The 14831-nt window shown below is 32.7% G+C and overlaps 5 protein-coding genes across 6 annotated transcripts in view; 4 read left to right on the forward strand and 1 right to left on the reverse strand.

Annotated features, from left to right (window-relative positions):
• The first annotated feature begins 1995 nt into the window (after window positions 1-1995).
• On the forward strand, window positions 1996-4420 carry LOC131843092 (uncharacterized). Its single transcript, XM_059191686.1, has one exon. It carries the CDS (start codon window positions 2181-2183, stop codon window positions 3876-3878), a length of 1698 nt encoding a protein of 565 aa, XP_059047669.1. The 5' UTR covers window positions 1996-2180; the 3' UTR covers window positions 3879-4420.
• Window positions 4421-4426: 6 nt separating this feature from the next.
• Window positions 4427-7016, forward strand: LOC131843096 (uncharacterized). Of its 2 annotated transcripts, none has more exons than XM_059191691.1 (3): window positions 4427-4658; window positions 5741-5981; window positions 6733-7016. In XM_059191691.1, the coding sequence occupies exons 2-3, from the start codon at window positions 5810-5812 to the stop codon at window positions 6945-6947; spliced, it is 387 nt and encodes a 128-aa protein (XP_059047674.1). In that variant the 5' UTR covers window positions 4427-4658; window positions 5741-5809; the 3' UTR covers window positions 6948-7016. The 2 variants fall into 2 exon arrangements, with proteins under 2 accessions (XP_059047674.1, XP_059047675.1); XM_059191692.1 differs by having other exon boundaries at window positions 6748-7016.
• An 87-nt stretch (window positions 7017-7103) lies between these two features.
• LOC131843095 (uncharacterized) lies at window positions 7104-7782 on the forward strand. Its single transcript, XM_059191690.1, has one exon. The coding sequence runs from the start codon at window positions 7363-7365 to the stop codon at window positions 7780-7782; it is 420 nt and encodes a 139-aa protein (XP_059047673.1). The 5' UTR covers window positions 7104-7362.
• Window positions 7783-7784: 2 nt separating this feature from the next.
• LOC131843094 (uncharacterized) lies at window positions 7785-8506 on the forward strand. Its single transcript, XM_059191689.1, has one exon. It carries the CDS (start codon window positions 7785-7787, stop codon window positions 8439-8441), a length of 657 nt encoding a protein of 218 aa, XP_059047672.1. The 3' UTR covers window positions 8442-8506.
• Window positions 8507-10995: 2489 nt separating this feature from the next.
• The window catches only part of LOC131843098 (voltage-dependent calcium channel type D subunit alpha-1-like), a 71889-nt gene continuing 68053 nt past the window's right edge, over window positions 10996-14831 (reverse strand). The window contains exons 45-48 of the mRNA XM_059191693.1: window positions 13708-13784; window positions 13075-13181; window positions 12530-12596; window positions 10996-11799 (exon numbers count right to left, since the gene is read on the reverse strand). Of these exons, the coding sequence (XP_059047676.1) occupies window positions 11728-11799; window positions 12530-12596; window positions 13075-13181; window positions 13708-13784 (323 nt within the window). The 3' untranslated portion in view covers window positions 10996-11727. The remainder of the gene's footprint in view (window positions 11800-12529; window positions 12597-13074; window positions 13182-13707; window positions 13785-14831) is intronic.

Here is a 14831-nt window from a genome sequence, read left to right on the forward strand (position 1 = left end):
GGGGAACCGCATGGAGAACAACCTGATTATTATTATACCTGATGACATTATTCCACATTATTAACAACAGGTTATCAGTCCACATTACTAACAATCTCCATAACCCGAAGTAAGATAGTTCGCTAATCACTATGACTGATTTCCTCTTATTAATTGTTTAACCAGTTGGTTATATATTCAATATTTTTTCTATTTGAGTATTTAATTGAATTAGTGCTAATTGGTGGTTTGTATTCACACACTTAAACTTAAAAATGTAAAGTAATAATAAAATTATTTAAAAGAGCAACACACAAGTTTCTTGCTTGTTCTTCTTGTGATGAGACAGCTTTCCGAACGAGCGGTAGATTAAAAAAAATGTAATGACTATTCAAAAGTGCTTCAATGTAAGTTTATTTGAATAAATGATTTTCTATTCTATTTTCTATTCTATTCGCTAAACCGGTAGACCACCGACGTTCTCATAGTTACTCATCATGCTTCTGATTTTGGAGAGTATAACCTATTTTAATATAAACATGATGACATGATGTTATTGCTCATATACCAGTATACCAAGAACGAAATGAAGCACATTTGTGATATACTTTTATGACTTACTTAGTTTTAGAATCAAAATTAGAACAGCCTGTATATAGACGACGGTGTTACTCATCATCATCAGATTATTTACAATGCCAGTTACATAAACAAATATATAAAACCTATTTTAATATAAAAACATTCATTTTCTTGATATATATATAATAATGTAAATCAATGCAAGCCATAAAAAAGAAAAAAAAAATTAATCACCAACAATGTCAAAAAATTTATAAAACAAGTAATAAAATAATACAATGTAATAATTCCACTACACAAATGTGAAATAAAACATTCCTAAGTCTAAATTAATTGTCCCAATATCCCAATCCAATCCCAATATTAAGAAACGTAAGGTTTTCAAAGTAACCAAATCATTCTTTAATTCTCTATACGAACAGATGAGAAACTTTGTGAACGTGAAAGTCAATTTGAATTTCTCAATATCCAGTAGAAAAATGTGATATAACGACATTGTAAGTAATAGAAATAATTATAACACAGCCGTTATGAGTGAAGAAAAGAAGAAATGTAATCACAAAGAAGAGGATGGAGAAACACCACAGCCAGCCGTTATGAGTGATGAAAAGAAGAAATGTAATCACAAAGAAGAAGATAAAGAAACACCAAAGCCAGTATGTACAAAAGAGATTAAAGAGAATTGTGTACCTCCGCTAGACGATGACGATACTCCAAAACGACTCTGTAAGAAGAAACCTGACGCTTCGAAATGTAAAAAGAAGAAGAAGAGTGGCTAATATTTATTTAGGAGGAAAATAAAAAAGAATGCAATAGAATCTACTGGTGATTCATTAGCTACAGTTATTATATCAGTTTCCAGATTTAAGATATTTTGATTACCACGGAGATAATAAAAACTGTTATCAAGTTTTTTATTTATATTTTATTTATTTCATTTTATTTTATTTTATCTACATATAAATATTTAGTGATAGTTATAGTGTTATAATGTGCAATAAACATACTTTCAATAAATAGTCAAAATTCAAACATATGTTTTTCAATATAATCTTTATTTCCCTTTTTTTATATGCTACTTAAATGACAAAACACATGTTATTATAAAATATACCTACATCAATTTATTTATGTTTCTAGGAAGAAGGTATAAGTTAATATAGAATATTTTACTACCCTCTTCTAAATCAGTGAAGTTGCTGTTTGACGACAAATATAGGAAAAATACAGGTTAAGTTAAACATTTTTTTCTATATTTCTATCATATTGCATCATTACAGTTATATACTTTATGATACAAGAAGGTAGCCTGATTAATATTCAACTTTATTCTGAGCAAAATCAAAACTAGAAAATGGTTACATTTATAAAATGTCGAGGATAACAGGTTACTTTTTTTCTGGTAGTTTATATAAAAAAGAAAATTAGTTGTCAATAAAATGACGTGACAAAACAAATTAGAACAGTGTATTTTTTGATCGAACATGAAACTTCAACAGAAATGATATGCCTTTCGAACAAAGCCATGAATATCTGGCTAAATATAAACCGTCAAACAAAATGTGTAACGTAAGTAAATAAATATAATAAAAATAAGCTACTTATCTACGTCAATACAAATGTTACCTGACAAATCGAGCTTAGACGATTGTAACATATCAAAAATTTTAGCAATTTGTCATAAGGAGACGCAAACAAAGAAAACTATCTTAAAAGATTCTGGTTCATCTACTGATTCGCAACAGTGTCGGTCAGACACCTTAATTAAAGTAGACAAAAGCTGCTTAAAACAATTTGAATTCAACCAAATAATAAAGGATTCGGAGAATTCCAATTCTATTACTGTTATAAGGGATAGTTTTATAGAAGAAACACGCGATCATTCCGATGAATCTAAAAGCCCTACCGACGACGCAGTAGCCAATAGATACAAGTACTGTAGAGAAGTAATTAAACCTTACCTCAAGTCATATCCACAAGACTGTCCTGATTTAGAAGAGAAATTAATACAAGATACATTAAAATCTATACAAGACGATTTGCCTGATTACCAACCTTGCATTGAAGTAACAGATGACAGTAAAAATATAAAAAATAAAGAAGGGAGCTTATCAATAATCAGTGATAGCCAAGTAGACGCCTGCACTTCTTGTACACCGAGATCTAGTTGTACTAAAACGCCAAGTGGCTCATCACAAATAAACAGAACTCTAAAATCCAGTAAATCACCAAATACTTGTGATAAACAAAAACCAATCTGTACACCGAAATCGAGTTATACTAATAGAACTAAGTGTCTGTCTAAAAATTGTGTGCTACAAAAAACAAATTCGACATCTGAAACTATTATGAATTGTGATAATAAAAATTCCAAAAATGAAGACACAAAAAATTGTCCCTCTCTTCAAGAAAAACATCGATGCAAAAAAAAAGACAATACATGTCCGCCTCCAATAGATAGTTGCAGTGAACGTGAAACATCTAAACACGATTTACCTGCGGTATCATGTTCTAAAAGCGATCATACTCCTAAATGCAAAGATAAAATTTTAATACAATGTTGCGAAGAGAAACCTAGTAAAACAAAAATAGCTAGTTCTAGCAGTTATTCCTGTAATATAGAATCAGAAGAAAGTCCATGTTCAAAAACTTGTAAGCCTTGTTCTTCTCATAGTACACTAGGAATGCGTAAAGGTATACTGGACTCGCATGGAGAAACAATTACTACTATTAAAGTTGCAGCAGAAGATTTCTTTGGTCAAGTATACAAAATGACTAAAGATGCTGTAGCTGTAACGAAAGAAAGCACCCGACAGTTATGTAAAATAACAACAAAGAAATCAGAAAGTAACAATAATGCAGATCCACCGACAAATACAAAAGTGAATGATAATTCAGAAACTCTTCCAGACTCACAAGAAACTAGGGAATGTGAAGAATATACAGAAGAGTTTAAAAAAACACGAGATGTTCTCCAAAATTTAGTTACGAAAGTAGACTCAACAATTTCAGTTATCAGTGATCAGATACATACTGTCACCAATTCTATATTAAAGATAAAAAATTTCAATGATAATAGTTCACCATATGACAAACCAGCATCTCCTAAAGAAATTTCCCACAATAGTAATCTGCAGGAAACGGCTTCCATCCCTAGTAATGTGTTTAATGTTATTAAATCAAAACTATGCTCAATGTTTTGCGAAAATGAAAAACCAGAGAACTCTTTGTCCAGGACTTCCTCTACTATATCAACGGATAGCAACATATCAAAGAAAGAAACTGATATGAATCCCTTAGAAGGATACAAAGAATAAACATATATTTAAATAGATATTGACTTTTTATTTACATACAAATCTAAAAGACGTGCTACGAACTTTCAGAACTTAATTCAAACAATTCCAAATTTCATTTAAATTGCTTTAACTATAATAAGACAACAAATAAAAAGAAAAATTTTACGCTCATTTCTTGGTCATGATAAGAAGTGATATAGGTAAAGACTGAACTGACGAAAGATGAAATGTCTTCACCACAATACCTAGTACCTAAATTAAAAAAAAATCCGAAGTGGGTTCATAATTATATAACTGAGTTATTAGATATAAGTCAGTATATACATAATTAGAAGAAAGTCTAAAATTGTAACAGATATTAACAGAAAAAAAAGATTCTTTTCCATAAGTTAACTGGTACTGGCCATATATATACATCTAATTTATTTAACAAAACATGTCACAAAACAAACGCAGAAGTCATATAGTACAGGATTGTAAAATTATCCAAAAAAAATGTGAGAATAGAAAAAATGTCTGAAAAACAGCATTGTGGCCAAAACTGCAGAAAACAAATAATGAAATGTATTACAATCAGAATCAATTCATAATCTGAAAGATACAAATAAAGTGAAGGAGGATATTAAGCACGAAGAAAATTGTAAATGTTCAGAAAAACCTTGCTGCCAATCTAAATCTGAAGACGAATAACGAATCCAATCTGCATAATCATTTTTCAGTGTAGTCCTTTTCTTACATTACCGCCTCCATAAGTGACATCATTAGCAAAGGAATCAAAGTTCTACTTAATGAAATATGGTAATTGTCTCCTATAAATACGAACGGATATCACCAAACATATTGTTGACTCTGCTCTCGTATTTCTTCTGATTAATGCGTCTTAGTATAGGATTACAATATGTAAAGATACCAAGTATTATCTGAGACTTCATTTGTTCTTTAGATAAAGAGTAGAAATATGCTATTTCTCGTGAAATAATTTTACTTCACGTTAAATTTCATTCTGATCCGTAAAAGGTAACAAGCAGGCGCAATTTTACTTTTATAATATTAGTATGGAGGAATTCAAATTCAAAAATCATTTATTCATGTAGGACATTTTAGCCGCTTATGAACGTCAAGTTTTTACATTAAAATTTTTTTTTCCCTACCGTCCAGTTCACAATATGATTGTTAGTGTTGTAGACTGATGACCCCATAGCTAACACTATACCATGTCAAGTTGACCTCCATGTGGTAGCCCTGGAAACCATCGTGATGAATTCCTAGTGAATTTACTACGACGAGCTAACTGACTGATCTTATGCTCATCTTATCATCCTCCACTGGTGTCCCGCCAGCGTAAACAGTTAGCTCGGCTGGATGCATCATTCCATTATCATCATCTTTAAAAAATATTGTTATAGAATATTATGGTAGATGTTTACATTTTTCATTATTCAATGATGCTACTTACTATATACGTTTTTTCAACCCTTTCATGATCATACAAAATATCTATGAGAAGAATAAAGTCATATCATCATTGCCTTGCCTTTATCCCATTTTTAGGGTCATTATTTAGGGTCGGCGCATTGTATGTCATCCACTCTGTCTCTTCCACTGCTGTGTCTCTGCTCTCATCTGTCATATCTGAGTACTCTTCTTTTATACTATCTCTTTCTATAAACTATGGTAAAACGTCATATCTGAGCATACAAAATTTATTTTTGAATGTTATGTTGAATGTAATGTTTCTTATTATACATATGTGTCATCTTTCACACAATCCAAAAAAATAAAAGAATAAAGCCATATAACTCATCTAAACACATCTATTACTCTCCTTTCTCCTTTCCTGTTTGTTTGTAAGGAATTCATTCACGGTTTCTATTTTGCAGATAGTCAAATATATACAGTGAGATAACTATTTTTCTTTTAACAAAAGTAAACAGTAATATAATTTGAAAATGCCAAGACTACCGGATCGTATCGATGTTAGGACCTGCGCAAAATACATACCACCTCATCCTTGTGATCCACCACCGCCGTGTGATCCATTAAAAAAGCCGGACGAAGAATGCCCGCAGCCATATGTATGTCTAGAGAGACTTAAGAATCCAGCTTGGGAGACCGAAATTAGTAAGATTTTCTTATTATCAATTTTGATGTAATTAATTTAATTTAAAAAACAACTCTACCTTCGAACATTTTTGGTTTTATAAGAGTCAGACGCAGTTTTTGAGAATTCAATCGCAATTTTTTTGGTGTTGGCCAGGTTTAGACTCACGACCATTTGGGCGTAAGCGTCGATCTGGTTTGAACTACGGCCACTTAGACGTGATTCAGCAGAGTAAACCACTAGGCCATGACACTCTCAGTAATAGTGAATTGATATTTAATTATAAGTATTAAAGTCAGTAAGCTACCTTTCCGCTTTATTAGGAAAGGAAGAGGTAGCATAATTTAATAAAAATCTTACCTCAGTATATACATATATTATAATAAAATTGTTACCTACGACTTTAGGAATCTTAAAAAAATTTTTCTTTAGAATTTTATGTCTATTCCACTATGCATTTTCCATCCCTTTCTCATACAGTTCCAAGGACACTAGACTCTAAACTACGGAAAAATCCGGAATCGCGGACTGTCATTGCGAATCCGTGACTCCGACAATAGGAGATTCGTTGGAATACCTTGGTTTAAAAAAAGCTACCAGAGTCAGACTTTGTGCAAAGAGTACCTCGTATTTCGTGTATAGAGCTCCAAATAGCTTTGTGTAATTATTACTACAAATATTTGATATACATAAAACATTATCACTTACAATCAGGTGAACCGTTAGTATATTTGCTATTGCATTTATTAAAAGTTTCTCTTAATTCTACAGCTAGGTGTCTTCCAGGGCCGTTTATAAACGTGAAGGCCTGCGCAAAGGTGGATCCTCCGCATCCCTGTGACCTACCCGAACCTCCATGCACTGATGGTAAAAAGACAAAAAAATCCTGCAACGAGCCCATGCTCTGCTTTCAAAGAATAAAAAACCCACAACCACATAGACCAATAAACTGTAAAGTTGAAGACGTCAATAGTAAAATTGACTAACTTCTGAAATGTATACTGAAATTATCCTTCTTATTGAAAGATTTATTAAATAAATAAAACAACTTTCAATATTGTATTCATTAAAAAAAGAATTATGGCACATTAATGTGGACTATATTTTCAAAATAATTTCTATCATAAATTTCCATGAGAACCCGAGGCGATTATATAGTACCTATATTGGATACTATGCAAAAATGTAATAAAATAGACAAATCAGAACTGTCTTTTTTAAGTAACTGGAATAGTAAAAGAGACCATCCGCAGGAATTTCTTTGGCCTATTCAGAACTGTTAATTTAATACTGGCATATAATACACTTAGAATAGCTGTCAAAAATATACCAAAAGAAAGTGACAACATAAATCACCTATAATTCATAAAAGCTTTCATAAATAACAACCATGTTCCGATTATGAATACAAAAAAATGCACAGTAATACCAGTACCAGAACCGCCTCCGCCTGACCCTTGCACAATACAAAGGATACGATTGAAGGAGAAAGCTGGCATTAAGATATGCCCTAAGGAACCGATCAGGCAACCGTCACCTCCTCCACCGTGTTTTGCACTTTGCGTTGAGCGAATAAAAAATCCACCTGTACCCCCAAGTTCACATATAACAGTTGTTTGTAAAGTCGAGAGAGAGTTAACAACTACTGATCGATGCGATCAAATATTAGACGCTACTGCATCACATCCTGATCCTCCTTGGCCTAGCTGTCCAGTACCACCGCTTCCTCCTCCGCCCCCTCCATACGACCCCTGCGAAGAACGACGCAGAAGGGAAAAGGCAGAAGAATGTAAAAGAAGAATGAAACGATATTTGGAATAAATATGGAGAAGATTCCGGATGAAAATGCAAAAAAATCAACAGTAGATTCATTGATCGAGAAAATAAGAGACGAGATTAACAGGAGATCCAAAGAGGATTTAAGTAATACAAGAAAACTTACAGTATCATCAACAGTTGTGAACAATGCTCTAGATGAATCTACTAACGATATTGACAGACAAATCTCTAATTTAGAAATACTTATAAAAAGGCTACAAGATGAGATTGTTGATATGTCTAATAAATCGGAACACAGCAGAGAATATATTCCACAGGTCACGGAAGAAGAGTCTCAAGACATAGATAGAGTCATAATTGAAGATAATTTTGATGATCCAAACCGTATATTTCCAGTGATAATAAGTGACACTAAAATACCGTTCAGGCAAGAAACTGAAGAGTCTAGAAAATTTGATAAAACAATAACAGATCTTTTGAATGTTACCAGTCACAACAATGCATCAGATCCAAACCCAGAGACTTTTTCAGCAATCAGAAATAATTTTTCACAATTGTTTCATGAGAAAAACAATGAATCACGACCGAAGGATGATGATAAATCAAACGACGAAGATCTAAATATTCTAATAAATGAACTGAAAGCTGAAATATCTGAAAAAATGGAAGAATTAAAAGATGTTGACACTGATAACTGTTAAAAAGATATACAATACAGTTATTATTTCTTGAATAATGTGGTTATAAATATTTTAGAGAATTCAAATGTAGCTTTATTCCACTTCCGTAAATTTTTAAAAGCTTTATATAAATGTTTTATGTAATTGGTATGGCAAACAGGCTTTCGGCCAACCTGTTGGTAAGTGGTAACCGTTGTATATTCATAGGCAGTATCACGTATCATTTGATGCATCTATATCTCATGCGTTATTTTTCAAATCCTCGGAACGGTGAGGTCGCTCCGTGAAGACTGTGAAGTCACCAGGAGACTCCTGCACTTCTGGGAGGAACTTGGGTGGCTACTCTAGTAGTCTCGACTCAACACACACAACGGTCCAAATGAGAGGCTAATTGCAGCCAACAGAGTCCATGTACATTACACATTATCTCACGCATTAGCATTTCGAGAACTAATCTCCATCGCGATCATATGACGTCCGTAGGAATGGGACACACCGCATCTCCATCCCCTCCGATCGATCCCCGTCCAATTCTAACCCGTAGTGGTGCCCTCAGACTAAAGTCGTATCAGTCAGGCGGGAGTTAGTCATCAGCCGGTCCATAAGTTCTTCCGCGGGTTTGGAGTGCCATCTGCACTCGGTCCCTATCGTCCGATGAAGTTGTTAAGGCAAGCTGTGGCCAATTGCAGAATAGTCCGGAAAAAAAACCATAAGAATAAGACGACCAATCCAGGGCTCTCGAACAGCTTCTCACTATTTGTAAATATGTCAACTGTACCAATAAGATAATTATTATAATATGTTCCTTGCAGTTACTTAAAACACACGCAATTTGGTCCACATTAAGTAAAACGTCCCCAACCTTTGCTTTTGTGTCTTTTAATAATAATAATCTCAGGACAATTCACACAGCGCCATTTAGACCCAAGTTAAGCTAGCTAAAACTTGTGTTATAGGTACTAGACAACTGATACTAATACATACATATTTTTATTATATAACATAGATATTTTTTTCATAAATACATATCTACAAAATATACATAGAAAACATCCAGACCGATACAAACAATCATACTCGTGAATACAAATGTTTGTGCCGTGCGAGAAATCGAACCCGCGACTATCGGAAATAAAGCGGTCTTCTAAACCGCTAGACCACTGAAGCTGTCATAATCACATAAGGATAGTGCCTGCTCTTATAAAATGCAGTGTTAATTTGTAGGGCCGATTTGTAGGTTATCTAATTATAGGAGCCAACATATCATCATCGCTGCAGATTTAATAAAACAGCTTCCCATAAAGGGGCCTTTATCTCACCTGTATGCGTGAGGGTAATAAAAAAAAATAAAAATAAATATAATACTAAATAAAAAATTAAACAAATGTTAAAATTTGTCCCAACAGTTTTACTCACAGTAACAAATATATTTCATACAAAATACGACATTAAAATATATATTTATATATCTCGTCTTACGTAAATTCATTTAAACATATCAAAGCAAGCCTATATATTTGACTAGATTTTACTCTGATTTTCAAAAATATTATATATACATATAAGACATTCTTTTATACTAATAATATATATGTATGGAAGAAAATACTTTATAAATACAGACAGGCAACAAATAGACGCTATACTAGCCTGGGTACATCATAAATATATAATATTCAAGGCATCTCTGCCCTTTGGCACAATATTATACTTGGCATATCTTACATTTATATAGATATAGATAAATAAGGCACATCGCCACAATATTTAGTTGTTTAAAATTTATATTAATACATTTTAAAATATATGTACACGTGAAAAATATGTATAAAAGTCGCTCGCTGATTTATACTTTAATATTAAAATTTGTACAATCCAATAAATCACTTTGTACACTATTTTATGTATAAAATAATATTTTTTTATTTATATCCTAAAATCGGACGATATTGATTAAAATACAATGTAATATAATAAATCATTCAGTACCATAAAAAACTCGACCTCAATCGGTAAGAAATACGGCTTAGTTTACATTACTTCATTTCATCATCATCATTCACAATTTAATGATGAAGTCATAAGTCAAATTTTCTACACTGGGACTATTCTAGTGACTATAAACATCATGATGACAAAACTATTTTATTCTAGACCAAACTACTAAACTCATTTTGATAAAATCTCTATAGAACTAGTATTTTTTTATTGGATTATTTGGGCTATTGTCAGGTGCTTGGACCTGTAGCACTGCGACCTGCATAGATCTATTGTGCTCGCCCATTTTCAGAGTCGATTCCTAGACCCGTCAGGGATAAGAATTGAAGGATGCTTATGATTGAACCACTATGCTTACATTAAAAAAAATAATCTTTTTATAAATGACGCAATTCCGAGTTAACAAATTTTAAAATAAACTTATTTATTTTAAATTGGTTAAAATATAATAATAATATCGTTTTCGAGTAACGAAAATAATGTGCGTCAAATGCATTATCATTACATAGTATAAAACAAAGTCGTTGTCGATGTCTGTCCGTCCCTATGTATATTTAAAACTTTAAAACTACGCAACGGATTTTGTAGTGATTTTTTTAATAGATAGAGTGATTCAAGAGGAAGGTTTATATGTATAATACATGTACACCCAGTCGAAGCCGGGGCGAGTAGTTAGATAAGAATAACTTATAAATTGCTGGTCAGATCTGGATCAAATTTATATGTAACTATAAGAAGCACCAGCTATTAAATAAAAAGAATATCATAATCGGTTCACGTAGAAATCTTTGTGAATTGTTGTAATTAAATTTTGATTCATTTTTCGTCATGGCACGGAGAAATTGTTGTTTTGTGAAATCATTTAAGGATGTGCAGGAAAAAGGTGAAGTTATTAGGTATCACACATAATAAAAAATACAGTCGAATTGAGAATCTCCTTATTTGAAGTCGGCTGATAGTTATATCTAAATGGGAATTAATACTATAGGAATGGGGGATAAAAAGTCAAACAATCCAATCTCTCATTACATAAATCAATGAAAGAAAACTTAACGACTCTCTTAAATATACGAAAAAATCTTTACCAATATCAGAAATCGAAGCTAACACAAGCGAAGTATCATAATTTTATTTACAAAATATTCATCAAAAAATCCTAACCACTTCAATTCATTGAAGGTAAATCTTCGAAGCCTCCGGGCCCGCGTTCGGTACCCGGGCAGGGTATTAAATACAAAATCTAATCGGTACCAACCGATGTAGATATGAAAACGAGGAATCCAAAACGAGAAGCACATTGTGGGTTTCTTTATTTGCCACGAGGGGGAGCCTGCAACGGGGGTTGATGGAAGGGATGATACTGCCTTGAATATAAGCTTTCCTGAAACATAGTTAAAATATAAGCTTTTCTGAAACATAGTTAAAATAATCTTACATTAGCTGTGCCCGCGGTTTCAGCCGCATGAAATTTATAGCCTATGTTATTCTGTATAAGCTATATTACTGTAAAGTTTCATCAAAATCCGTTCAGTAGTTTTTGCGTGAAAGAGTAACAAACATACATCTATATTCACAAACTTTTCCGTTTATAATATTAATAAGATATAAAATTCTCGTGTCACAATATTAGTTACCACACTCCTCCATAACGGCTTGACCGATTTTTATGACATTTTATATGCATATTCAGTAGATCTGATAATCCGCTACTATCTATTTTTCATATCTCTAAGTGATAAAAGTTGTCCATCCCTAAGATTTTTAAAAATTTTTAAATAGTTTTTGTGTTTTGTATAACGTGGCACTAAAAAATACATACAACCCTATTCACACTTCTAGCATCAACCCCTTTTTTTAATAGCACTTTTAATTTATATGGCAAAACTAGTCAGCTAGTATTAATAATATTATAAACGTTTGTAAGTATGGATGTTTATTACTCTTTCACGCAAAAACTACTGAACGGATTTTGATGAAACTTTACAGCTTATACATCAGATTAACATGTTAATTTAATAAAATAAAAGTGCTTATATTAACTTTATTTGGATAAATATATTGTCTCTTTCTATTTACATGGACACTAGTTTTATTGTACAAATATAACTCACCACATTATTGGTCATGTTCTGAGCTGTGCTTATTTTTCTCTCTTGCAAAATTATTTGATTAGCAGCACTGTAAACAATAAATATAATTAATTGATACACGTAATTTCGTATGCATCATATTTAACTTAACTCCCTTTTCCTGTGCAACTCCGCTCCTATTCGCCGTAGCGTGATGTTATATAGTATATAGCTTTCCTCGATAAATTGGCTATTTAACAACTACTGGCTATTAAATACTAAAACCCAAAATTTTCACCCTTCCAACATCAACCCCTATTTTTTAATAGCGATTTTAAATTATCACTACATAGTATTAAACAAAGTCGCTGTCGCTGTCTGCCCGTCCCTATGTATGCGTAAATCTTTAAAGATACGCAACGGATTTTGAAGCGGTTTTTTTTAATGGATACAGCGATTCAAGAGGAAGGTTTATATATATAATATATGTATACCCATGCGAAGCCGGGGCGAGTATCTAGTAATTTATAAATGAACGTTTGTAGGGACAGGTAGAGATATCTCATTACACATATCATGATACTCACGTATCCATCTCCTCCTGAGTGAGATCGAGCGCCTCTTGCATCTCACGCGAGGTACTCTGGATGAAATCTTTGTCACAATACTTGCCGAGGCCCTGCTCCGTCAGTACCTGGTGGAGAAGAGGAGAAGAACCAAATATATAAACGAGAGAAGACAACAGAGTATATATTTATTAACGGGCTCAATGGTCTAGCAGTTTAGCACATGGCTTTACTTCCAATGGTCGCGGGTTCGATTCCTCGCAAGGTGCGAAGATTTGTAATCATAAATATGATTATTTGTTTTAGTCGGGGTATTCTATATATATTATGTATCTATTTACAATAAAATATGTCTAAGTATTTGTATCAGTTGTTTAGTACCCATAACACAAGCTCTGCTTAGCTTGGCACTAGATGGCGCTGTATATATTGTCCAAGCTTATTATTATTAATATTTGTTTATTATATAAACGCAGAAACGGGAAGGCCTCCAGCAAGGTGGACCGACGATCTGGTCAAGATCGCTGGAAGGCATTGGATGCGAGCAGCGCAGGACCGATTGTCGTGGAGATCTTTGGGGGAGGCCTATGTCCAGCAGTGGACGTCTTCCGGGCTGCGATGATGATGATGATGATATAAATGTTATATTCTTACTCGTGTAATAAGATTCTCCGCTGGATTCTCGACACAATAAGCCACGTTGTTGTTCTGTCTCGGCGATTTGTCACGATCTATAAAAGAACACAGACGATTTGGTGAAATATTTCAAAAAATATTTTAGTTAATTCTTAATTATAAACAAAGTGTTGAGTTTTGTTACACAATGCATACGTCAAAAAGTGTAACTATATCTTTATTTTCTTTAATATTGTATAATTGTGAAATTATAGGGATCTTTGCATTTTTTAAAATAAAGTATAGCCACAGTGTTTCTTGATATGTATTTAAAACTCAAAGATTTTTTTAAAAATAATATTAGATGTTTGCGATCGCAAATAGTCATATGATTACAATTAAAAATAAAATTATAAAATTCAAATTTGGAACGTCACGCATTGAACGTCGATGTTGTTTTATATAACTTTATATACATTTTGCACTTCTTCTCGAACGTTCCGTGGCGTCACTATTAAAATCAGTGTACATTCTAAAAGTAAGCAAACATTTTGGTCCTTCGAGCCTTCGGTTTTTAGAGAGCTGAGCTGAGAGAGAGAGATAGAGAGAGAGAGAGAGAGAGAGAGAGAGAGAGATTTTGTTTTTGTATTAAGTATCCATTACAAAAACACGTCTATTACTATGTTATATTAACAGATCTGTGTTATTACCTAATTTAGATGGTATTTACAAAAAATATATATGTTATAAATATAATTATTTGGTTTTGAGTTACGCAGAAAAACATATTATTAAGAGTGCAGTTTTAAGAATAAGGAAATTATACAAAACATGCCAAATTATAGCCATGATAATAATCTGATATAGATGTATTATTTATGACTTTAAATTAAACTATCGCATTTAGTATAGGACGTCTTTACATATATATTATACTAGCTTTTGCCCGCGGCTTCGCTCGCGATAATTTATCCCATTAGGGATGGAAGATGCTTATGTCATAGTAGCTTTATGCATGCAAAGTCTCAGCCTGATCGGTTTAAAATTGACAAAGTTTCATAAAAACTTTCATCCCCTATTTTATCCCCTTAGGGGTGGAATTTATCAAAACCCTTTCTTAGGGGATGCCTACGTCATAACATCTACCTGCATGCCAAATTTCA

This window comes from Achroia grisella, unplaced genomic scaffold, assembly GCF_030625045.1.
Source record: "Achroia grisella isolate CSIRO2021 unplaced genomic scaffold, CSIRO_AGI_Agris_v1 utg2786, whole genome shotgun sequence".
NCBI classification, from domain to species: Eukaryota; Metazoa; Arthropoda; class Insecta; order Lepidoptera; family Pyralidae; genus Achroia; species Achroia grisella.

Coding starts and splice junctions, on each gene's coding strand:
- LOC131843095 (XM_059191690.1), top strand. CDS start 7,363: ATGAATACAAAAAAATGCACAGTAATACCAGTACCAGAACCGCCTCCG.
- LOC131843094 (XM_059191689.1), top strand. CDS start 7,785: ATGGAGAAGATTCCGGATGAAAATGCAAAAAAATCAACAGTAGATTCA.
- LOC131843092 (XM_059191686.1), top strand. CDS start 2,181: ATGTTACCTGACAAATCGAGCTTAGACGATTGTAACATATCAAAAATT.
- LOC131843096 (XM_059191691.1), top strand. CDS start 5,810: ATGCCAAGACTACCGGATCGTATCGATGTTAGGACCTGCGCAAAATAC. Junction 5,982..6,732: donor AGCTTGGGAGACCGAAATTA/GTAAGATTTTCT, acceptor TTAATTCTACAG/CTAGGTGTCTTCCAGGGCCG.